The sequence below is a fragment of the Onychomys torridus genome, chromosome 5, assembly GCF_903995425.1.
Source record: "Onychomys torridus chromosome 5, mOncTor1.1, whole genome shotgun sequence".
Classification (NCBI taxonomy): Eukaryota; Metazoa; Chordata; class Mammalia; order Rodentia; family Cricetidae; genus Onychomys; species Onychomys torridus.
Window position 1 is genome coordinate 74371487 of NC_050447.1, and position 25309 is coordinate 74396795.

At 41.2% G+C, this 25309-nt stretch overlaps 1 protein-coding gene across 13 annotated transcripts in view; it reads left to right on the plus strand.

The window, feature by feature from the left end:
• Cacnb2 (calcium voltage-gated channel auxiliary subunit beta 2) overlaps window positions 1-25309 on the plus strand; it is a 351986-nt gene that overhangs the window by 239695 nt on the left and 86982 nt on the right. For 11 of the 13 annotated variants that reach the window (XM_036187222.1, XM_036187211.1, XM_036187217.1 and 8 more), the window contains one exon: window positions 7609-7728. In XM_036187222.1, the coding sequence (XP_036043115.1) occupies window positions 7609-7728 (120 nt within the window). Of the gene's footprint in view, window positions 1-6328; window positions 6797-7608; window positions 7729-25309 lie in introns of those variants that run through there. The other 2 variants (XM_036187218.1, XM_036187219.1) reach the window with 1 other exon arrangement.

The window sequence follows — 25309 nt, forward strand, 5'->3', positions numbered from 1 at the left end:
ATGTGAAATTATCTGTTTTATTGGATCTTCGTTGTATGTTCGTCATGCCTTTTGGCAAGTTGGAATTTGGAAAACAATGAAGATGCTAAGTGGGGCTCACACACACACACATGTACCAAACTTAACAGAGATGAAATCACTAATTTAAAAGTCATTATGGTGCTTCATGACTGTTAGAAAGTGCAGTACATATATCGGGCAAACAGAAAAGCTTGCTTTTGAATAGAGCAACATCATCAGTTTTGTACAGAAGTTAGTTCTGCCTTACTTTTTGTAAACTGGGACCCATGATGGGACTTAGACTCATTTTGCTAAAAGTTCATTCCCAACTCGATTGTGAGTTGTGTAACTTCAGTTAAGTTGTTTAACTTCGCAATGCCTCAGTTTTCTCCTCAGTAAAAATAAAGATGATTAGAGATTCCATTGGGCGAGATTTGTTAGTACAGTGCCTGGTGCTATTATAAACATTCATAAATGAACAATCTCTTTGTAAATCACACATAAAACCTAACTCTCATAGGTAGACTGTCCTGTTAGCATATCCCAGGACAGTCTAAAAAAACACACATCTTAGCTTTTAATAGGCAATCAAGGATTTAAAAGGAAGAAACCTAATAGCCCTGTTAAAGTCTTGGAAGGAATGATGTTTCTAATAATGGGGATCATACTGATAGCAACATAAATGGCACTCCTTTATTTAAGAATAAGTATGTGAGTTCAGCAGGATAAGAACATGTAGGCAGGAGTCTCAATACAGTCCATGTATTTTTTAGTATTCATCTACACGATCAGAGAAAAAGAATATAAATGAATCCTCCTGAAAATATAGCCAGTCAGCTACACAGACGTCTTTGCAATTGTGGTGGCTACTCTTGGTTGTGAACTTGACACATTTGAAAAAAGAAGACCTCAAGTGAGGCATAACCTTCATCAGATTTGCCTGAGGATATCTGTGAGGTTTTCTTTTCTTTTCTTTTCTTTTCTTTTTTATTTTTTATTCCCAACTGATGTTCAAGGTCCTAGACTACTGTAGATAATCCTCTTCCTACATAGGTGACTATGGACAGTCCCTTCCCTACATAGGTGACTGGAGACAGTCCTTTCCCTACATAGGTGACTGGAGACAGTCCCTTCCCTCATAGGTGACTGGAGACAGTCCCTTCCCTACATAGGTGACTGGAGACAGTCCCTTCCCTCATAGGTGACTGGAGACAGTCCCTTCCCTACATAGGTGACTGGAGACAGTCCCTTCCCTCATAGGTGACTGGAGACAGTCCCTTCCCTACATAGGTGACTGGAGACAGTCCCTTCCCTACATAGGTGGGCCTGGACTAATTAAAACAGTAAGATATCTGAATATGAGACTGAGAACAAGCCAGTAACCACACTTCCTCTGTGGTTTCTACTTCAGTTTCTGCTCATGTTTCCCTCCTGACCTCCTTCAGTAGTGGGCTGTGTGTGACCCAGACATGTGAGCTGAGACAAACCCTTTCCTGACCCCTGTCCTCAGAGTCTTAGCATGTGCTGTTCCTTCTGTCTTTTCTCTCAACACACCCCAGTTTGAATTAGTTTCTTTTATCACTTGGACTTTGGCTGGCGTAGTGTCGTTTAAGACTGTCATCACCCTACCTATACACCAAACCTCCCACCTTGAGTCTATCATCTCAGCCTTTTGAGTGTTCTCACATAGCATGTATTTTTCCCTACTAACCTTAAAAAGAAAATCCACCTCCCTCACAGTTCTGTCAAATTCAGTGACAGCAGGGCACTTGAGTCTCTTCCACAGCTACATCTCCCATATTTGGTTGGTACGACAACTGTTTCAAAGTAGTATGTGTTCAGTAAATGCACATAGTTTAGGGTTTTGTGGGATCTTTGACTTTAAAATTGGAGCTCTTCTTCAGTATGTAATACAGTGCTACAATGTCTGTAAATGTTCATATTCTCTTAATAAATTTGAAGCTGGCATACTGGCTTTTTATATAAACATAGAGGATCACAGAGGGCTGGCCTGGCAAGAATCCCTTACTGCCACCTCGGTGACTGTTTGGACATTCAGCCAAATAATAGCTGGTCATATCTGAGATGCTTATCATATGAATTTCAATAGCAATTATGTGACATTTACAACTAAAGTATCCAGTAGTTAAGAAAGCATGCTTCATCTCAACACCTTACCATCATTCTGAAATTTTAGAGTCAAGATCTGTCATTATTGATAAAAATAGTTTAGGGTTGTTATCTGTGAAGAAATCCATGAACCAGCAAACTGCCAATCCCATTACTTTAAAAAACAAAAACAAACAAACAAACCAAAACTACATTGGTTCTTGAATGGAAAAGCAAAAACAATTCTAAACTCTAGAAAAAGATGGTGACAATGACGTATGGGAACTGAAAGAACTGCCCCCCAGCAGCAGATGGTACATGCTAGCCTCTCTCCTCCATTGCTTCTTGTCTGCTTCCCTCCTAACCAGGAAGGTGATGGGGGCACAACTGTCCCATGGCTGGTCCAAGCAGGGAAACAATTGGAGTCAAATTTGCTACTGAGTTGGTGGAGTCTTATAAATGGGGAGGAGGTTTGCAGTCTCCAGGTGGAGAATCCAGGTGACTAGAAAACTGAGAAGTTAAGTTGGTTTTGCTCAAAAGTGTTGCCTTAGATTGCATAGGAAGATTCCTACAGAAGTAGATTATATCACTTGGGATTCAGGATGCTAGTCTCAAGTAGGATTAGAGCTCTTACCCTTTTGACTTAAAAAGAAAACACAAGAATGCTCAAGAAGGCTGATGTGGGGGATATTTAAGATTGTAAAACAGAGTACAGCTTCACAAAAACAAAGTTCACACATAAGAAGAACATTGAAGGAAAAGGATAGTGTTTTGTTGTGCATACATTTGACATAAAAGCAGAAAGAGAAATTGAAGAGCAGATAAAGCCATAAGTCGATCTGAGTTACCTCAGTTTTCCTGTAAGTGAGAAACACAGATGTGCAGTGAGACTTCTGAAGATAAACAGAGATGCTCCTGGGATGACCATTTGGTAGAAATGAGGCTCAACTTGTGTTTTGTAGCTATGCAATCAGCAGTGTGAATGTGAAGAGGCAGAAGAGAAGAATACATAGCTGGAAGGATGGTGTGTCTGCAAGGACAAATGCAACCAGCAATCAGCTCATCAAGGATACATTTTATAATGAACCTGTCCAATAGTTATGGAAATGAATGCCAGATGTTCTCAACTCAAGACTACTCCAGGCACGATGACCCAGAAAATCCATATGGTACTAAAGGCAAAAGCTTAATTGGAGAGATCACCTTTCTTTGCATAATTCCCTACTCCCAGAAGGAAGGAGGTTAAGTGCAATGCTTCTGTTAGAAGTGTGACTTTCAAAAATGCTGCAACTCTGGACACTAAACGTTGTACTATTTAACAGTGACTGGGGATCAGAGAATTTCAGGACACGGCCTCATTTCTCTTTCCACAATAGGTACATATGTCTCCTAGAACAACTGTTTTGTGAGTATATACTCTTTGATAGAGTGAGCGCCTATGAAGAGGAGCTCATAGTCTCACTTTAGAAGATAGTCAGAGGTTAATAAATTGCTGCAAATATTCAGAAGATCATTGACAAACATTGGTGAAGTGATGTTTAAAGACTGCTGAACTCCTCAGACCTGAAAACACCATCGGAATGATTATTCTGTATGAAAGTTAAAGCTTATTGCTAGCAATGGTCTTTAATTTGTTTCAAGAGAATGATGTAATCAGGATTTCCTATCCTGTGAATTCTCCCTGATAAAAAACTTTGTCTTTTAATTTTTTGAATTATTTAGTTAGTTAATATGTATAGGTGTTTTGTTTGCATATATTTCTGAGTACCATGTACATGCCTAGTACCCAAGGATGCCAAAATGGGGCGGCAGATCCCCTGGGACTGGAGTTACAAATGGTCATAAACAGTCACGTGGGTGCTAGGAGTTGAACTAGGGGGTCTCTGAAAGAAGAGTTAGTGCTGTTGACCACTGAACCATCTGACCACTCATAGAACATGTTAATAACGAGTTCTTTTCATAGAGTGGTAAATGCATTAGCTTTTATCATTAATGCATGAATAGTTTCATGCATGTATATGATCAACTTTTGTCGACCCTCATGCACACCCTTTTAGCCTCACTAATCCCCTCTCTCCCATTGATTCATTTCTTCCTATCATAGCTCCCTCCTACTTTTTTATCCCCCTCTCCCCTTCTCCCTCTCCTTCTCTCCCCTCTGTCTAGCGCACGCGCGTATATGTGTGTGTGTATTTGTGTGTGTGTGTGTGTGTGTGTGTGTGTGTGTGTATGTGTGTGTTGCACTGAGTTTAATTATAGTTGCTTTCATGAACAAGAGTCAGGGGTTATTTACTGCAACATGGGCAACATATCTGTGACTAACCACTGAAGAAAATGGCACCCATCTCCCCCAGTGAACATTACTTTCTCATAGCCCCTCAGTGGGGTGTGCAACCTCATGAAGCCCTCTAGCATGCATGATGAAATGGTGATTGGTCTAGTCTTGTGGCACCCTATGCAGGTCCCCAGAGCTACCGTGACTTCATTTGCAGTCGGTTGTGATTAATGCGAACATAAAACTGATGAAAGTAACGAGGAGAAGTGACTTTGGAGTCCTGGGTCTGAAAGGAGCCCCCTGAAGCACCTGTATCACCCACCCTGTCTAAGGCCCAGGGGACGATGGAGAAGAAGAGCAAGCAGAGAGAATATCAGGGTGGGAAGAGAGACAAGAGTTTTGTGACCTGACTGCTACACCAACCACAGAGACTTTCTAGCTGCACTGGGGTGTGAACTGAACCTTTGCCATTTGATTTTAGAAGCTCAAACTGGTAATGATGGGGATCAAGGCCCCCCCGTGGAGTCTAATTGTGCTTCTTGATTATTTCCCAGCTGGGTGCTACAGCTGGGAGAAGCTTTGGAAGACTGGAAACCCTCCTGTGTTGAGGAATAATTTGTCCCTTTTATATTTTGCTTGAATTAAAAAAAAAAAAATTGCAAAGAACTTTTAAGCTCCTGACACTTTACATTAACTTCATAGCATTATAAATAAGCCATTAATTTATGAACAATATTGAGTTCAGATGCAGTCAGTTTCTAACTATTATTATGTAGCCCCTGCTATATTTATTTTCTGGCCTTTGGCACCTGTAAATTAGTATTAGCTGAATGTCCAAAGGAAGGGAATGGAGGTAAAGAAGTCATTATTATTATTTTAATTGATTAATCTGTTTATTTATTTTGAGCCAGCATCTCATTATGTAACCCAGTCTGGTGAAACTCATGATCCTTCTGCCTCTGCCCCCTGAGTGATGACATTAGAGATGGGTGGCACTTTGCCTAGCTAGGACTTTTCTTAATAATACAGTTCTTTTATTTAGATGAGGCTTTACAAAGTAATCCCCTGCCATGCTCAAATAGATGCAGTTTGTTTTCAAATTTTGTGAAACTTGGCACTGTGCATTTCTTCGTAAGGAAACATTAAAAATGTAACCCTATTCACCCAGGACATTGATAACTGTCATCTTTCCTTCTTAAGCCCCAGCTCCCTTACCTACAAGAAGAAATTGAATTCAAGTATTTTGTAAATGTTAACACCAGCTAATAAATCAGCAAAGCTTTGAAAAGTCTTTATATGCATCACTATAATAATTCACACACTTATTTGGGTGATGGTTTCTCTCTGGGAGAAGCAGGCCAGAGTAATTTTGAGCTCCATTAAATCCATTGCTTCATAAAGCCGTGATTACTTTGTGTCCTAATTACATGGCCACACCTCTGTCTGCATCTTGTTTGTAAAGACTGGTTTCTGATAGGATGGATGCGCACTATTCAATTTTGGCTGTTTAATATTGTGTGTGATGTTTATGAGTTATTATTTATGGCATGGAATATCCTGTCTGTGGCAGGGAACGAGAATGATTATTCAATGAAAAGACAGTAAGTTTTGTCTTTGAGACATGGCTTCATCTAGAACAGAAAGCTGACAGACACACCCCGTGCCTGTTACTGTAGGAGCTGAGAGACCCTCCCAGCTGTTAAAGCTGTTTACACTTCAGATGGAAAATGGCAGTTTGACATAAACCAACAGTGTGATGCCAGCATCTGCAAAGATGCTTCATGTGGAGCATGCCCAGTGTAGAGAGTGCATCCTCCCTCTCCCATCACCCCCCTCCAGATCTCTAAAGATAAGGCTTGAACTTTACACTTGGAAATACCAGGGCATAGTTTGGGGGTTTTGTTTGCTTCTTTACTTTTTTTTTTTTTTTCTAGATGTCCTCTTGAGACTAATTTCCTTTAACAAGGCAAATGCAGGGAAGAGAATATTTAGAGTAATCTAATGCATTAAGTTTAAACAAGTTGAAGCCAGTCTCTGCACTTGGACCTGTCTTTATTTTGAAAGCAATAGAAATCATTAGATTCTCTCTCTCTGTGTGTGTGTGTGTGTGTGTGTGTGTGTGTGTGTGTGTGTGTCCTCTTGAGATGGGAAAACAAGAAGATTTCTCCTCAGACAGGAGTCTACTGGGGCTGGGAGTGAGAGCCCCAGAGGGAGAAGGAGACTGAAAAGAGGGGCTTCCTAGAGCATGGATAGCAAAGGTGCAGGGATTCTCCAGGGCTCAGCGCGCTCTGAGGATCTGTGCCTGGGGCTGCAGCTGCGGACGATAAAGGCGCTATCCGGCTCATGAAGGCCACCTGGATCAGGCTTCTGAAAAGAGCCAAGGGAGGAAGGCTGAAGAATTCGGACATCTGTGTAAGCGAGAGGGCTTTTTGTTTCGGGGGAGACACTGTTTTCTTTGCTTTTCTGTTGTTGCAGCAAGTGCCTGCAGAGAGGGTGGTTTGCTTTAGTTAATACGCTCATGATTGCCTGCGAGGGAGCAAGGGAGATTCCTGTCATTTTTCTGAGCTCCTTTCCTGCGTCGTGATTTATTAGCAGAGGAAATCTCTCAAGCAGGTGTTTTCTGTAGCCAGCTCTCACTAAATGTCTGCGTACAGGTATTTTTAAAGATGTTTCTGAAAGTGGGAGGGAAGCAGGCTGGAGCATCTCCCCAGCTAGTTGGAGAAGGTAGCAGGTGAAGCCTAAGGTGGAAAGCATCCTTAAGATGATAATGGGAGTTGTAGCATAGCAGTGAGATTATGGAGGGTTCACGTTTGTAACTCATCAGATTGCCTTTGATGCGTTTTGTTGGTCTCTCTGGATGTAAATACTTGCTTCAGCCCTCAGGCTGTTCTTGGAGTTATCCTTGAAACACATCAGTGCCCTTCAGCTCTGCACTGCACCATGGAGTTGGTTTAATGATAAAAGAGCTGGTAGAGGCGTCCAGAAGGGGTAGTTTCTGGTAAATGAACCTGGAGGAGGAATGGTATCTTGGTACACACAACTACGTTAGCACAGACTCTGCAAAGTGTGGTTTTCTAGGCGGGATGCAGCAAAAAGCATTATTTGCTCCTCTTTTCAGGAATGCAGAGCATATTCCAGGAAGCAAACTAGCACACCAGTGAGGCTTTTCCAGTGCACCCATCACACACTGGATCTATTTTAAAAATATACGTTCTCCTCTTCAGGGTTCGGCAGACTCCTACACCAGCCGCCCATCCGATTCAGATGTGTCTTTGGAAGAGGACCGGGAGGCAGTACGTAGAGAAGCTGAGCGGCAGGCCCAGGCACAGTTGGAAAAAGCAAAGGTAAAAACCACGTCTTTTTGGGGGGAATGGCGCTGTGGCACTCAGGGCCTGCCTGTGAATATATCCCCCTCAGCTCACACCTGGTCCACTGGAGTGTTCCATCAGCTGGCTTAACACAGGCATAATTAAGGGGAAATGTGATTTTAATAATAATCTTTAATGTTGTTTTATAATCTAAGCAACTTGTTTCCGTGGTGAGAGGTTAATTTAAACACAAATAAAAGGATCTCCAAATACACAAAGAGAAAAAACTGCATGTAATACCAAAGTATTTTGCTTGATCTTGCCAGTGAACCATCCCTGTTACAAAACAGTCTTGATTCTAATGTTTATTTCTCTAGTCTAAAACAACCATTCTCCTAAAGTTTACCTCATAGGTGTTTTATAATGCTGTCTCCTTATGTGTTTATTTATGCTGCTTTTGAAAAATAAAGCAACAAAGGATTCATTGATTAAACTAAGCCTTCCCCTGGAAAGTTTGCCTCTCTGTGCCACGATGAGGATGTGTGTGCTCATGGAGGAGAAACTGCAGATCAGTTCTGAGGTCTGTAAGGAATTGATCTCCAGGATGGATTTCACTCAGACTATGAAACGATGACAGAAGTCATTATGGTTATGATTGGAATTTTATTATCCACTGCAGTCATTTGAATGATAGCTAATTTGAAACCATAGATTGTTGTTCAAGTTGAAGGTGTCTTGGTTTGTAACTTTTGAGTGAATGTATTTCAACGTGGTTATTGGTTGCCTTTTGAAAAAAAAATTACTACTATGAAAAAGAGTAAGTAGGACATTGATCTTGCTAGGAAAATCAGGACATTACCACAGTGTTTCTGCTAGCTGCCTTATCTCTAGGAGGAGTAAAATCCATGTGTGTTGCTATGGGAATGGTGACTTGGCTTGAATGCATGGACAGACCTTGTATAATATTCATGGCCTCTAGCACAGCTGCTCTAGTGGTTACCAAGCTACCTTGACCTCTACAAAGCAGTGTTTCTGCCTTAACAGCTGGCAGGGAAATTGTCTCCAGGTCTCACAGCTTTAATGGCTAGACACATCTTAAGAGCAGCAGCAGAGAGGGATTTCTGGTAGTGGAAACCAAAAAGCAAAGTGTAGCCCAGTTGCCATCAACCAACCTGTTCCACTCAAATTAGCCATCGGAAAACACTATAGAGCTGAAGATAAATAACTGCAAATAATGAAAGGTTGGCAAAGTTAATCTGCCACAAGGGTATACTGTCATAGACGTGTTTTGAAATTCTGAACCCAATTCTACATTCTGTCTTTTGCATCTGAACTGAAAGAAAGGGCAAAGAAAAACAGGCAGTGTTTATTTTCAAAAATTAGATTGTTCTATTTGCAGCTAATTCATGTTCACAAATTTAAACCATTTTCCAGGGTCCTCCCTATTTTTCTACAACCCGATGTGTTATAGATCTGGCCATGGAAATCTTTAATTATCTGACTGGGATATTTTTGTCCCCGGCTATGCCCTATTAAGTCAGGGACTCACTGGTATAGCTACCGAAAGGCCTAAGTCTCACCTTACTATGCATCAGTGTGGCTGCTAAGTCACACCAGGTTCATGTTCCTGTCTCACTGCCTGAAGAGATTATAGATCAGTGGTTCTCAACCTTCCCAATGCTTCGACCCTTTGATACAGGTCCTCATGTTGTGGTGACCCCAACCATAAAATTACTTTTGTTGCTACTTCATAACTGTAATTTTGCTACTGTTGGGACTCATAATATAAATACCTGATGTGCAGGATATTGAATATGCTACTCTGTGAAAGGATCATTCCACCCTAAAAGGGTCGCAACTCATGGGCTGAGAACCACTGCTCTAGATGAAAATAATGTGAAATATGAAAGAATAAGGAAGACAATTTAAAACAATGGCAAAGTCATGGAAAAACTCTTTCCTATGTTTAGTCAAAATAGTTTATTTATATCTATGTGTCTGCCAAAGTAGGTCAATACCTTAAACCTTTGATGTGTTCCGATGACTAAATCTGGGGTGAAAACTTGAATTTGTTCTGATTAAACATGGAAGGACTAAGATGTAAGCATTTGTTTCAAATCATGGCTTGGTGGGTTTTGTCTAAATTCTAGTCTCCTTGAAGACAGAACACAAAAGCAGAGTTAGAGCTCCACCAACTTCTTTCTTAGGCTGTTTTTGCATGTTCTCCTTGTCAGTCTACCACCAGGGCCTTGTGGGACCTTTTCAAAATGAGGCCTTTACATTTACAAATGAGTATATTAGGGCTGGGGGTGTGGCTCAGGAAATAGAGTGCTTGCCTAGGATATAGAAGTCCCTGGGTTCAGTCCTCCACACCAAATAAACTAGAAAGTAGAGGCAGGATGAGCAGAAGTTCAAGGTCATCCTCAGCTACAAGATGATTTTGAGACCAGATATACGAGACTCTGTCACAGAAACAAACAAGTAAAAATAAAAACACATGAATGAAAGATCTGACTTGAAATAATCTAAACATTTCCATATCTGCTCTGAAAGAAGCATATCCTTCCAATAGAAAAAAGGTATTGCAGATCCATGTTTTTACTTGGCCAACAGATCCCATTAATACATATGTTTGATACCTGGACTAGGCTTCAACTGCTTTTGGTATCTGGTCCTATATAAAGATGAACTACTTTATCCATTAATTGCCTTAATCATACCTATGTGAAATAAGGAAATTGGCAAATAGTGAAACTAGAAGCACTGCCTTCTGGAATTAAGTGACCTACAAAAGGTTATGTAACTAGACAGCCATACGGCCACTAAAACCCAGGATTCCCCTCCCACTTTGTTCTGGCCTCTCTGAAATAATATGCATGATGTGGGCAGAGGTCAGATCAGTTGTTGAGGTGTTAGTGTCAGTGGATGACCTTGTTTTTACCATGATGCTTTCAGGTCCCAGATGTGTTTTGATTTGTTCAGTTCTGACATCCTTTGCATACGCTGCCTTGATAAAGTTCATATACTTTGGGATTGCTTTAAAGATAAGTAATATGAATTTAATGAGTTCTCCACTAATCTCTTCTTTATATTGAGACATATTGGGACAAAATCCCCCATTTAAAGTTAGCTTGGTATATACTAGACACCAAACAAATATTTAATGGATGAATCAGAGAAGGGATGAATTATTATGAAACTGTGACAAGGATGATCTTTTAATTAGGTGCTGCAGTGATCTCTGCTTCTGTTTATTCATAGCTGGCACTGGGACTTTCTTTGTGCGATGCTTGCAAATGTTAGAAGGCAGGGCCTAATGTAAAGTGTTTAGGTTACTAAAACTCCACCCTTGTGAATGTATTAATGTGGCTTCTATATGATTAAGTTTTCCTATTTCGAGGGTGGGTTTCTTATCAAGAGAATTTGGTCTCTTTCTTGCCTTCTCTTTGTTCCTCTACTATGGATTATTAGAGAGAGAAGGCCCTCATCTTAGTTACTTTTCCTGTTGCTGTTATAAAATACCCTGACAAAAGCAACTTAAGGGAGAAATGGTTCATTCTGGCTGGGATCCAGTGGTACACAATCATGGTGGGGAAACCAAGGAGCAGAAGCTTGAAGCACCCAGTCGCCTCACACCTGAATCAGGAACAGAGAGTGGTGGAGACTATACTAATGTTCAGCTCTCTTTCTCCATTTTGGTAGTCTAGGATCCCAGCCAGGGAATGATGACACCCACAGCAGATGGGTTTACCCACTATAATTATTGTAATCCAGACAAACCACACAGATATACTCAAAGGCCCATCTCCCAGTCATTCTAGATTTTGTCAAGCTGACAACACTAAGCATCATAGTCTTGATGGGGACCCTGATTTCTCACTTTCCAGTCTAAAGAACTGTGAGAAATAAATTTATATTCTGCATTTAATAAGTGAATTGAAAGACAAGGTTGTGGAATATTAATTTAAAATGTGTTATGTTTGTTTATGCTGTGAAATATTTGTTTAATGATGCAAAGATGTGTTGCATACTTTTGTGTTGCATTTGTTTAACTCTGTGAAGCTGTATTACTTTGCCTGCCCCAAACACCTGATTGGTCTAATAAAGAGCTGAATGGCCAATAGCTAGGCAGGAAAGAGAAATAGGTGACCTGGCAGGCAGAGATAATAAATCAGAGGAGAAGTCTAGGGAAGAAAGTGAGGAGTGAGCAAAGGAAGGGAAGATGCCAGGAGCTAGCTACACAGCTACACAGCTAGCCCCAGAGTAAAAAGGAAAGCAAGATATGTGGAATAAAGGAAGACAATGAGTCCAAAGGCAAAATGTAGTTAAAGAGAAACAGGATAACTTAAATTAGTAAAGCTGGCTAGAAATAAGCCAAGCTAAGGCCGGGCATTTGTAAGTAAGAATTCTCTAAGTGTTTATTTGAGAGTAGGGGGATGGGCCCCCAAAGAGTAAAAAAGAAAAGAAAAAAGACAGATAAGAGAATATATGATAGCCAGACATGCTTGTAATTCTAGCACTTGGGAGGGTTAGGAGTTCAAACTCTGTTCATATAACATTTTGGAGACCCTGTCTCCAAAAAATAAGATAGATTTAAAAAAAAAAACAAAAACTGATACCTCTTTAAAGTTGTACTATCATGACCATAACCAATTTTAGGATATTTCATTTCCTTTATAAGAAATCCCAAGTCCATTAAGTTATTTCTTGTCCTTTGCAAACCCCCCACCCCCAGAAAGTAAGCCATCAATTTCTCTCTGGGTATCTCTTCTGGATGTTGAATATATTTCTATGGAATCAGGTTGTAGCTGATCATTTGTGACTGCCTACATTCTCTTACCTAATGTTTTTATTTCTTATGCAATGACATCTATCATCCCTTCATTTTTTGTTGTCAAGGAATATACCATTACATCTGTAATTCATGTTTGACAAACATCAATTAGAAGGCATTTGGATTGTTGATATTTGTTTTCATTAGTCTTGTTACCAACTTGATATACCTGGGAAGAAGAAACCTCAATTTAGGAATTGCCTCTATCAGATTGGCCTATGGGTGCCTACAGGGAATTTTCTGTTTGCTGATTAATATAGGAAGGCCCAGTTCATCATAGACCAATAATATTCCTAGGCAGATAGTTCTATGCTGTACAGGAAAGGTTGCAGAATGCAAGCCTGGGAGCAAACCAGTAAATAGCATTCCCTTGTGGTTTCTACTTCAAGCTATGGGCTTGATTTTCAGCCTTCAGTTTAACCTATAAACCAACAAACCCTTTTCTCCCAGAGTTGTTTTTGATCGTGGTATTTGATCACAGCAACAGAACAAAATAGGATATCTATCTAGTTTTTGTATATATCTAAAATTGTTGAATCACACAATCACAATTTTATTGGAAGAATTATGTTCTTTTTTACCCTCTAGACTTGTCAAAATGATACCCTCTGCCCTGTAGGTAGAGACAATGTTGGGAAATCTGGATGTGTTGGGGGGTTGTGGCACACAGATTAATAGTCTCAATATGTAGACAATTTCTAAATGGTCTTATTAAATAAAAAAAACATGGAGTCAAATATAGAGGTGAAAGCCTTAGATCAGGGAAAATACGAGTTACTTCCTGTCTACCCATGCCTTTATTGTTTTGTTATTCTGCCCTCTTATTGACTATCTTAGCCCAGCTACCTCACTTCCTCTTCCTACACAGCTCTGTCACTTTATGTCTGTCTGTGCAGACCTCCATGATTAACTAGTGTTGAAATTTAAGGCATGTGCCACCACACCTGGCTCTGTTTCCAGGCTTTGAACTCACAGAGATCCAGACAGATCCCTGCCTGCCAAGTGATAGGATTAAAGGCATGTTCTACCATTGCCTGACTTCTTTGTTTACTTATAATGGCTTGTTTTTTCCTCTGATCTCCAGGCAAGCTTTATTTATTATAGCACAAAGTAAAATATCACCACATTTCAGCACAAATAAAATGTCACCACATCAATGTGATATTCTCAGTAGAGTAGACTGACATTCAGTTCTGACTGCTCTTTTCAAGATGTTTGTCTACTATAAAAGGGCTGTACTTGGATCATTGGTATATAGAAAAAAATTGTAATAGAAAAAAATTGTAAAGCCAGAGCCACAGAGGTCAAAGGGGCAGGTAGGTCTTTTGCCTACTGACACTTCTTTGAAGGTAGAACAGAAGTACCTGGTGAGGTTCCTGTGAGCAGGAAAAGAAAACATTGCACCCAGATGGCTGGGACAGAAAATCTTTCTTGGAGGAGGTAGAGGCTTAAAGCTAGACCTTCCAGGATAGACTGTTTGTGTCCACAGTTTTCCTAGTGAGATCTGAGCTTGCTTTACATAGCAGGGCTGCATGATCACATGTGTGGTTACCAGGTTTTTAGAAGGGTCTGTATGTGGCTGAGCTAAGCGAAGGTCTTTTGCTCCACCCCTTGGCATTTCTATAAATAGCCCTTTAGAAGAGACAGAAGGGGCTGGTGGGTTTTGACCCAGGCCCTCCTGAGGCTATCCTATGTTCTATCTGTCTCTCTTTCATCTATATTTCTATCTAAATATTTCTCACTTCTTCCTGATCAAGAGTACCCTAGGGGAAAAAGTCAGGGCAGGTCCCACACAATAGACAAATGAAGCTCTGTGCCTGAAAAAGAAAGCAAATGCAGAATGAATCAATGGATGCACCACATAGGGGCTGAGGTGCAAAGTTGATAAAGGCAGGTAGAACTAAGGTCAGCAAGAAGACATAGAGCCTTCCAGCAAGAGGTTAATTTTTTGAAGCTCTTGCCAACTGGAAATGTCTCTGTTGTACCCTCACATTTAATTACTGGTTTGTCTGGGTATAGTATTCAATAATGAGAACCATTTGCCTTTGGTTTGGTGAAGGCGTTGGTTTGTGGTTTAGTTTCCAGAACTGTCAGAGCACAGTGGTACTCTACTGCCGAATATGCTGTGGGTGCGTTCAGTTCTCCTATGCTGTAAGAATTGTGATTCTTCTGCTGTTTTGACAGCTGGGCTCAATGTGCCTTGGTGTGAATCATTTTGTTTATTGTGCTTGGCTTTTTATACATGCATTGAGAAGGGCCAGCCACTTCGGTCTAGAACTCTTCTCAGTCTGTCCTTGATTATCATCTTCTGGTTCTAGGGTAGTAGGCATGTGATGAAGAGAGTGCTTCTTTATTTCCATCAGTGTGGATTTGTTTATTGTTCAAAGGCTTGTTAGCTTAAATTGCCTTTTCTCTTCATGAGAAATAAGTGTACAGATAGATGCCCCTGGACCTGTGTCATACTGGGAAGGTACAGTCACATATCCCAATACTATCGTCCTTCTACTCACTTCTGCTATTTTGGGGCAGTAATAGTGATGAAAACAATAATAACTCCTGATTAGTATCATGATAAATAATTTAAAATCATATTAGTTTCTTTCCTGTTGCTGTGACAAAAAAACTTAAAAGAGAGGTTTGGGACACCCCCCTGCTCCCATTTGGCTGGCTCTTGAGAACCTAGTCCTCATATTGTTTGCTTTGCCCAGCTGTGGTGATAGATTGTATCCCTGCAATATATTGTTGTACCCTAATAAAGCTTAAACTGAGAGAGCAGAAAAGCAGAAAGAAGCCAGCTACATTCTTACCACTTGGAAATCCTCGGTTTCCAAAGAGAACTACTTTCTGTATAAGCCTTTCTGTTCTGCATCTCACTTCCTCTCTCCGCCCAGCTACATCACTTCCTGTCTGTCTGTACAGACCTCCAGACCTCTATGGTTAGTGCTTGGATTAAAGGTGTGTGTCACCATGCCTGGCTCTGTTCCCCAGTGTGGCCTTGAACTCACAGATACCCAGATGGATCTCTGTGTCCCAAATGTTAGGATTAAAGGTGTGTGCTACCATTGCCTGACTTCTATGTTTAATATAGTTCCTGGTTTTTCCCTCTGATCCTCAGATAAGTTTATTAGGATATACAATATATTGGGGGACACAATATAGAATTGCTAAACAGTCTTATTAATAAAAAAACAAAACCAGAGCCAGATATTGGGGTGAAATCTGAGAGATCAGAGAGATAGAACAAGCCACAGCCAACCTCACCTCTCCAACTCCTCAGCTGATCTTGTTTCCTCAGACTGAAAGTCTCTGAGTCCTCATCCGAATGGATCTCAACTGAACTGCTGTTGAAAAGCATCTAGTTCCTGGTCCTCAGACCTTAGATACCTTTCTACTTCCTGCCATCACTTCCTGGGATTAAAGGCATGTATCTTTTCCCAAGCAAGTCATGAGATCTCAAGTGCTGGGAAGTTGTGTGCCACCACAACTGGCTCTGTTCCTAGTCTGGCCTTGAACTCACAGATATCCAGATGGATCTCTGCCTCCCAAGAGGTACGATTAAAGGCATGTGTGCCACCATTTTCTGGCCTCTATGTCTAATCTAGTGGCTGTTCTGTTCTCTGACCCCCAAGTAAGTTTATTAGGGTACACAATGTATCAACCACACCCAGCCTAAATACAAGGGGAGGTGCTTAGTCTTACTTCAGCTTGATACACCATGCCTTGTTGATACAGAAGGGAGGCCTGCCCCTTTCTAGGCAGAAACAGAGGAGTAGACTGAGGGAGGGGGGGGGGTGGGGGATATCTTAGGGGAGGGACTGGGAAGAGAGAAGCTAGGAGAATCGGCAATCAGGATATAAGATAAATAAAGAAGAGGTTTGTTTTGCCTTCTACTTGTAGAAGGCACAGAGTCTATCATGCAAGGAAGACATGGCAACATAACAGCATGTGTAAGAAGCTGGCAGACCATGTTGTATCTTCACTCAGGAAACAGAGAGAGAACATCCCATTAGCACCAGGCTATAGAGCCTCAAAGCCCGCCCCCAGCAGGTAATTCTTCCAACAAGGCTCCACCTCCAAAAGGTTCCATGACTTTCTCAAACAGCACCACCTGCTGGGGGTCAAGTGCTCCAACACATGAGGCTATGGGGGATATTTCATTGTCTAACCACCACACAAAACACATCTGTACAAGCCTATGTCCCTTTCAGCTTAAAAACTGTTGGACAGTCCTGATGCTGCAGCATATATACTATGGATTCTTCCTCTGCTTGCAGAACCCTCACTCACTCTCTTAGTAGAAACATGAGCAAAAACCCTTTGAGGTTTGCTCTACTATGAAGCAATCTTAGCTTAGTCCTTTAAAGTATATTTTGCTACCCACCTATCCCCCAAGACCATGCAACTTTGTCTAGCTGGTAGATGAGCTGGTGACAAGGTGATCTGGATCATGGGCAGCTGTTACCTTCAGTGGTTTGTTTTTATCTTGGTGGCTTCTTGTCTTCCAACAGGCTGAGTTGGCACCTTCATGTGCCATCTCAGAGATGCATCAAGAGAAATTTAGGGATTTTTACTCAGTGGTAGTGTGTTTGCCTAGTAAAGGAACAGAGTCAATAGAGTGACCACATATTAAAGAGGGACTTATTAGATTGGATGACATGGCATGGTCTGGATAGTCCAACAATGGCTGTCTTCACATTGGGGAGGCTGAGAACTGGTAGTTTTTTTAGTACACAAGCCTGGATGCTTCAGCAGTCTGAATCTAGCACTCAAAGCCTGGAGGATTCCTGGAGAGACACTGGTCGTCGGTGCATATTAGACGGTTGAAGGCCCTGGGTTCCATGGTCAGCAGAGGGTGGCAACAGCAGCCATAGAACAGATGACTTTGCCAAAAGGCTGCGAACTGGACAGGATTGAGAATCACCCAAGCAAGCCTCTGGAGACACCTGTAAAGAACTGACGAGACTAGGTCAACATCGGGGCATGCCTATAAGGGATTTTCTTGATTAGGTTAACTGAAATGGGAAGGTACCCTGAATGGAGGTAGCATCGTCCTTCTAGAGGTGGCCTGAACATTAGGAGGTGTGAGGGAAAGGCTTTTACATTTTGCTGATTGCCTTTGCAGCCTTTTGGCAAAGTCATCTGTCTATGCCTGCTGTTGCCACCCTCTGCTGTCCATGGCACTTCTGCCACTCATTGGAATGGAGCTACCCACTTCTCCCTTCAAACTCATTCATCTCCACATTTTCTCATTACATCATTATTGTCTCCATCTTCCCAAGGCTGAAGACTTAGTTCAGGGATCAAAGATTTACCAACTGTTTTTCCTATAAAGGATTGTAGGGAATATTTTAGGTAGCTTGGATCTCTGTTGCAGCTCAACTCAGACATGAATTTGAATTCCATTTCTGCCATGGGCAAGCATGATCTTGATCTGTTGATATATTACGTGCTGTGGTTGTTTGAATGATAATGGCCCCCATAGGCTCATCAATGTGAATGTTTGATTCCTAGTTGGTGGACGGTTTAAGAAGAATGAGGAGGTGTGGCCTTCTTCAAGGAGGTGTGTCAGTGTGGATGGGCGTTGAAGTTTTAAAAACCCACCCTAGGCCCAGTTTCTCACTCTCTCTGTCACTTGCTAGAGGATCTGATATAAGCTCTCAGCTACTGATCCAGAGCTTATATCTTGCCTACTACCATGCTTCCTGCCATGATGACCTCAACTCACCCTCTGAAACCATAAGCAAGCCCCTTGAATAAATGCTCCCTTCTATAGGTTGTCTCAGTCATGGTACCCGTTCACAGCAGTGAAATAGTAATGAAGACATAGTAAGGTCATTTTTCCTATTTGTAAATGAGAGTAATTCTTGCATCTTACAGCCACAGTACTATCTGAATGACCTTGTATGAGTCAAGAACATGGTTCCTAGACCTCCTTTTGTCTTGGACCTCTTGAGATGGGCATAGGAACTGGTGTTTGTGATACCTCTCTCATCACTCAGCCTGCTATCTCATGGGAGCATGTATCAGAAGTTATAAAACTCTCTGTCCACTTTGAGTGACATACTGCTGCAATGCACGACTTTATGAACAGTCACTATCCTGTCAGCATGACTAGCTTCTGATAGGGTGGTGAGTGCTGTGAGGCAGATTTGTGGTACCTAATAGTTGCAGACTTGAGTGAAATATATGGCAGGCGTGGACACTCACTAATGGTGGGTCACTGTGACAGCTCAGATCGCATCTCTCCCCTATGCCCAGAGTACTTTTTCTCTCTCTTGAACTATGACCAAGTTCCCTCTAAAGTTTACCACACAGAGCTGATCGCTTCCCCAGAAACCAAGAGCAATTTAATAGCCTTGCTCTTTTCTGAGGACATTGGAATAATTTGGGAATATACTCAAATACTGCTTACTCTACTTTAGGATTATATTTACTTGGCATTCTGCTATGAGTATATGCTAAGTTTCTTACTGATAAAGTTCCATGTTTTAAAAAGAACCCCATGCTTTATATAATTAGATAAGGTCTGATCAGGAACTCCCTGACAATGCATGGGTGACTCTTATTAACAGTTCAAGAGGACTGACTGAGGTTTTCCAGTATTAAAAATGGCTGTGAGATGGCTCAGTGGGTAAAGCTCCTGCTGTACCAGAGTGGCCACAGTTTGGGTCCCAAGAACTCTAGTTATTTCCAGGTGGGCATGGCAGCCTGCCTGTCATTCCAGCACCATGAAGATGGAGACAGGGGAAGTACCCAAACAAACTAGCTAGGTAGTCTACCCATATCAGTTTACTTAAGAGACCCTGCCTCAATGAACAAGGTAAAAAGTGAGGGAAAAGTCCCAGGTCCAACTAAACCCTTTACACATACATATATGCATGTATGCACACTCCCTATCTCTGTACACATAAACATTTGAACACATGCATGCAAATAAACACACACACACACACACACACACACACACATACACATACACACAACACATGTATACAAGCAAAAGCAAAAAAACCTGTACTCTTGATTAAGAATCCTTATAAGGACTGTTAGCATAATAGAGACTTCTTGCCATTTCAAAACCATAAATGGATTGGGGAAAGGGAATTACAAACTTTATGGCTCAAGCCTTTTTCCTCTCCATCTCTTAAAGAGCTGTAGCTGGACATCTTTGCTGTATTGTTGTAAACAGAGCTATAAATACCCCATCATTCCCTTGTTTCTCCCCTTCCGGGTATGAACAGGGGTCAGCCAAAGACCCTTATGGAGAGGTGAGTGGATCCTCTTTGTTCTCCTGAGTTTTCCCCACCACAGCTGAATACAGAGTACCAGAACTGTGATAGGGTAGAATTTATTAACCAACATTGGATGGGTAGAATCGTGTTGAGAAGAGCTGGGGGAAGTCAAGGCTAGGTATGGTGTTTTCCCCTAGAGGGTCATAAACCATTTCTACCAAGTGATCTGACAGCCTTGTTACAAGCCAGATGCTCTAGGGGTGTCAAGCAGGTAGACATCTGTACTGCTGCACTGGAGAAGGTTCAGAGGACAGCATGGGTTAGGGATGGCCCCCACTGTTCTGTGAACCTTTCTGTGGAGACCCAGGCTTTGCTGGTCAGCCATGTGCTTCTATAAGGGGAGCAAGAGGGCTGCAGCGAAGGCGACAAAGGCTTCTATTTTTTTTTTTTTTTATTTAACAGTAAGCCTCACTTAATTTTGAGATTATCTTTAATTGAAGTGTTGTTTCTACTCTTTGAACGTGTGTGTGTGTGTGTGTGTGTGTGTGTGTGTGTGTGTGTGTGTGTGTAGGGGGTGTTGGTGTTTGGATGTACATAACCTAGTGTACACACAGAGGGCAGAGGTCAACCTTGATATCTTTCCTTAGGACACTGGGGGAAGTCAAGGTTTTGTTTACTTGTTTGGGATTTTTTGAGACTGTCTCTCAATGGTACCTGCTGCTAACTGATAAAGCTAGATTGATTGGCCAGAGAGCTTCTCGAATCCTCCTGCTTCTGCCTCCCCAGAGCTGGATTTACAGATACAGCCAGCTTTTTACATGGTATAGGGGACTTGAACTGGGGTCTTAATGCTTTTGCAGAAAGCACTTTACCAGCTGAGCCACCAATAGGTAATAATTACAGCTTGTGCTAATACAGAATCTCTGTGTTTAACTTCTCACTCAGTAACTACCCTCCCTCGGTTCGTGTAACTACCCCATAGAGGGAAAAGGGAATCTACAGCAACCTCATGCTATAAATGAAGAAACTGGTATTAAACAATCTTGCCCAAGGTCACTGAGCTCCTAACTGGCAAAATTATTGTAAGAACTCCTAACTTGTTTCCCTAGCCAATGACCCCACCCCCTTCTTAGTAAACACTCTTCTTTAAGGACAAAGGTGAAAATAAAACAGAGCAGCCATCAAAATAATTTTTAAAGTAAAATCAACACCATGTGTTTTTTTTTTCTATCAAATGTAGGTAGTACAAATGGAGTTCACAAGCAGAGTATGATTTTACTAAAGTATATGAGACTGACATGAAGTAATTGCATTTTTACACTGTAAAAGTTGACTACATGTGTTCACGCATGCATGCGTGTGTCTGCCTGCACACGGCAAGTGCACTTGTATATATGTATGTACCCTGGTGCATGTGTAAAGGTCAGAAGACAACTTGTGAGAGTTCTCTCCTTCCATCATGTGAGTCTTAGAAATCAAAGTCATGTTGTCAGGCTGGGAAGCAGGTGCCTTCACCCTCTGAGGCGTCTCTCCAGCCTCCATCTTCACATTTTAAACAAACATCTTGTGCTAAAATTCCTCATGTCGTGAGTTGTTAAAGAAAGGGATTGGAGCATATGCACAGTCTATTCTTGGTTAGATGGAGATAAAGTCAAGTGCATGAAGCACAGTGATGGGACTTCTGTAGAGAAATGGAAATGCAACCAACTACCTGGGAGTTGGGTTATATAAAGAATGCAGAAAAAAAGTATGTAAGGGAGAGAAGATTGAAATTTATAATGAAATGATTTGAAAAGAGATTTCATTGTTATCTGTTTCTGAAGAAAATAAGATGAGAGAAACAATCTAAAATTATTGCACACAAAAGTGGTAATCTTTTTCTCCACTGACTATTAAGAGAAAAGAGATGTCATAAAGGAAGGTTAGGAAACTACTGCCATGATGATTTTAAAAGAAATATTTATGGCTTCAAGAAAACCTAAACCCTGTTTTTAGCAGAGGATGAATCATACCATTAGGTATCAAAATTATTTATATTCCCACGATTTCCTACCAGATGTTCTTTGTACTGATACTTATTTGCAAAATTAACATACATTATATTTTAATGTTAATTCTTTAATATTTGAGGTCCAAACCATGGTCATCAGGCCTACCCTAGACACAGTAGGAAGTGAGTGGGGAAATAAGCTAGACAAAAATATAGACAGTCTGGCCTGAGTATTCAAGTTGTAATCCTTGGATGTTTAATTATTGCCTTTCTTCTCAAGAGGAACTGTACTCATCCTTAAGTGAAATTTTATAGTCAATTGTTTCCTGCATTTAAGTCAACCACGATTCCTTACACATGAGAGTTATGTTACAGGTTCTTTTACAAGGAACTCGTGTCACATAGGAGCTCAGTCCAACTAAAGGGAGATCCTTGGGAATGACTAACAGAAGAGGGGATGTCACACTAGTGCCCTGATTGTCTGACTCCCTATTTCATTTGTGACGGGTCATGCAATGGATGGACAGAATGGGAGGGAAATCCTTTTGTGTAGAAAAGTTCTCTATGTGCTGTATCAATGTTGTTTATGCCTCACACTTGCAAGAGGTGCCCACGTTGTGATGCTGAGTGATAGTCTGGGGAAAATAAAATGATTATCCCTTGGCTGTGATCTGTCTAAGAGCAAATTTAAAATAGTAATGGGATGATGTGCAGCACCATCTAATTCAACTCCTTGATTTCCATTGAATGTGTGCTGTGGATGCTTGTTCAGAAGTCATGAGTCCCTAGGTCCCATCCCAGCAACACCTAAACCAGGTGTGGGGCACATGACTATAATCTAATCACTCTGGAGGTGAAGGCAGGAAGATCAAGATTTCAAGATCCTCTTTGGCTACGTAGCAAGTTTAAGGCCTACCTGGGATTTAAAAAAAAAAAAAAAAAAAATGACCCTTTCCCCTGCTCCCCACAAGCCACACACACCTTGATTTTTTTTTTTTTTTTTTTAATAAAATAGCATCGGTAATGTGGCTCAGCAGGTTAAGGCGATTAACATTGAGTCTGAAAACGAGTTCTATTTCTGGGACCCACATAGAAATAGGAGTAGACTTTCTCCTTAAAGTTGTCTTCTGACCTGCACATATGTACTGTGGTAGGCACATACATGAGTGCCTGACCGAGGTCATGATTGATCATTGTTAGATAGATAGATAAATGGATGGAAAGATAGATAGATGGATGGATGGATGGATGGAAAGATAGATACACAGAGAGAGAGACAGAAACAGAGAGAGCTCTATGAAAACCATTGACCACATGGTAGAACTTTGAGTTGGCATTTCAAAAGTGACTGGTTACTTCACAGCACTCATGCCCTGAGTTTGATACTCAGAACCTACAGTGGAAGGACAGAAGTGACTCCCAACTGTCAACTGGTGATCCTCTGACTTCCATGTGTGTGATCTGATATGCTCTCTCCCTCCCTCCTCCTCCCCCTTCCTCCCTCTCCCTCTCCTACAATAATAATAAATAAATAAGAAAACTGTCAGTTTGAGTTAATGCTCTTCCTGAGGACCCAGGTTTAGGTCCCAGAACCTACATGGTGCTCACAACCCATGTAACTTCATTTCTAGAGGATCAATATCCCCCTGTGACCTCTGTGGATACCAGGCATATACATGGTGTACCATGTTCATACATGTAGACAAAACACTCATACACATAAAATAAAAATAAATAAACTTAAGTGTGGAAGCACATGCCTTATTCCCCGTTCTTGTGAGACAGAGCCAGGCAGATCTCTGTGAGTTTAAGGCCAGCATGTTCTACACAGCAAGTTTCAGGCCAGCCAGAGGTGGAGTAGGACCCTATCTCAAAACAGTAAAATAAAATAAGTAATTAACTTTCATAGTTCTGCAAGGTGTATGTTCTGTCTTCTTGGTTGGAAATTGATACTATAGCAGCTCAGAAATGATGCTCTTATTTCAGAAAGAGTGTTACTCTTGTTTTCTGTATCCCGAATACCTTTGAATATATGATACATCTACGGGATCTCTACAGAGGCACAGTCAGCTTATATTGGCCCAGCTTAGTTTGTGTTTTCAGGCTCTGCATGGGTCTCCTAAGGATATATAAACTATGAGACACTCATGGTAGTAATCCAGCCATCTTTCAGTCAGAATGGCTGATGCCAAAAGCCTATGGGTTGTCACCCTAAGTAAGTATGTGGAGTGTTGTCCTTTGCTCTTGAGTACTTGAGGAGACTCTCACATGGGTCTGGTTTCAGCTCTAGTGTTTAGTCTGGCATGGAAGTAGAGGCTGGACAAATACACACTACTCTAAATGCTTTCATGTTCTATAGCTGTTGGTCGTGTTCTAGTTTAAACAGTTGTCAGGGATTAGGATTTCAGTGTTTTGATTTTGAGACTCTTAATGGTCTGTAGGAAAGTAAATCAAATGGAAACCTCCTCTCCAGTGTAAGAAGCTGAGCAGAGGGTGGAAACTAAACTTCTCTGTGGTTTTGGCTGGCCACATGCCGGTTTACTGGTTTGTGGCTTCTGAGTTGTTTTATCTTGTGTTAACTCACATAAAATGTAATTGCCATAGTTTTTCTGTTTATTCTTGCCTAGATTATCTGTCTGACTTAGAGATCTACATGAGTTAACTGTACAAAGGAGATTCTGTCTGCCTGTGGTCACAGAAGGAAGGCTAGGGACCTCTGATTCCGTTGTTCTTTCCCTGGATTACATGAACATCTTTCGGGCAGAGGAGGACATTTTGTGGCTAAATGTTAAGGGTTCTGTTGACACATTCCCTGCCCTTCAGTACCTATGTGCTCTGTTACCAAATGTGCCCTGTCCATCCCTCCCACCTTCAGAAAACTATTTCCTGCTTCTCTCACCCTTAATGATGTCATTTGTTTATCTTCCCAAGCATACACAACTTGCAGCAACTGAGACCTTTCTTGACACTTGTAGTTAATTCTTTTCTACATTAACATATCATTGGAGAAGAAGTGAATCATGGGATCTGCTAAGTAATAGGAAATAGGGAATGTATACAGGAACACTTGGAACTATGGATACAATCATAATTTGCCATCATTATTTTATAATGTAATGATGCTATTGATTTTTAAAAATTAAACTTGTTTATTCTCACTCTTCCTCCTTCTCCATCTCTGTGTGTGTGTGTCTCTGTATGTGTATACATGTGTATGGATACATAAGTGTGCCCGTGCCATATCATGTATGTGGAGATCAGAAGAGAACTTCCAGGAGTTGGTTCTTTCCTTGTACCATGTGGATCTCAAGGGATGAAACTCAGCTCATCAAGCTTGTCAGCAAGTGCATCATCTGCTGAGCTATCTCCCCAGTTCTAAGGTTATGTTTTGTCTCCAATATAAGTGACCTAAGGGGATATTGAGGACATACCATTAATTCAGACCTTCTTCTCTTTCTGCCTTCAGTCCATTATAGAGGGATTTGTAGACTGACTTTTAGTTCTGTGTATGTGTACAGGTAGGTATGTATGTATATCCTACAAACAGGTGTTCTGAATTCC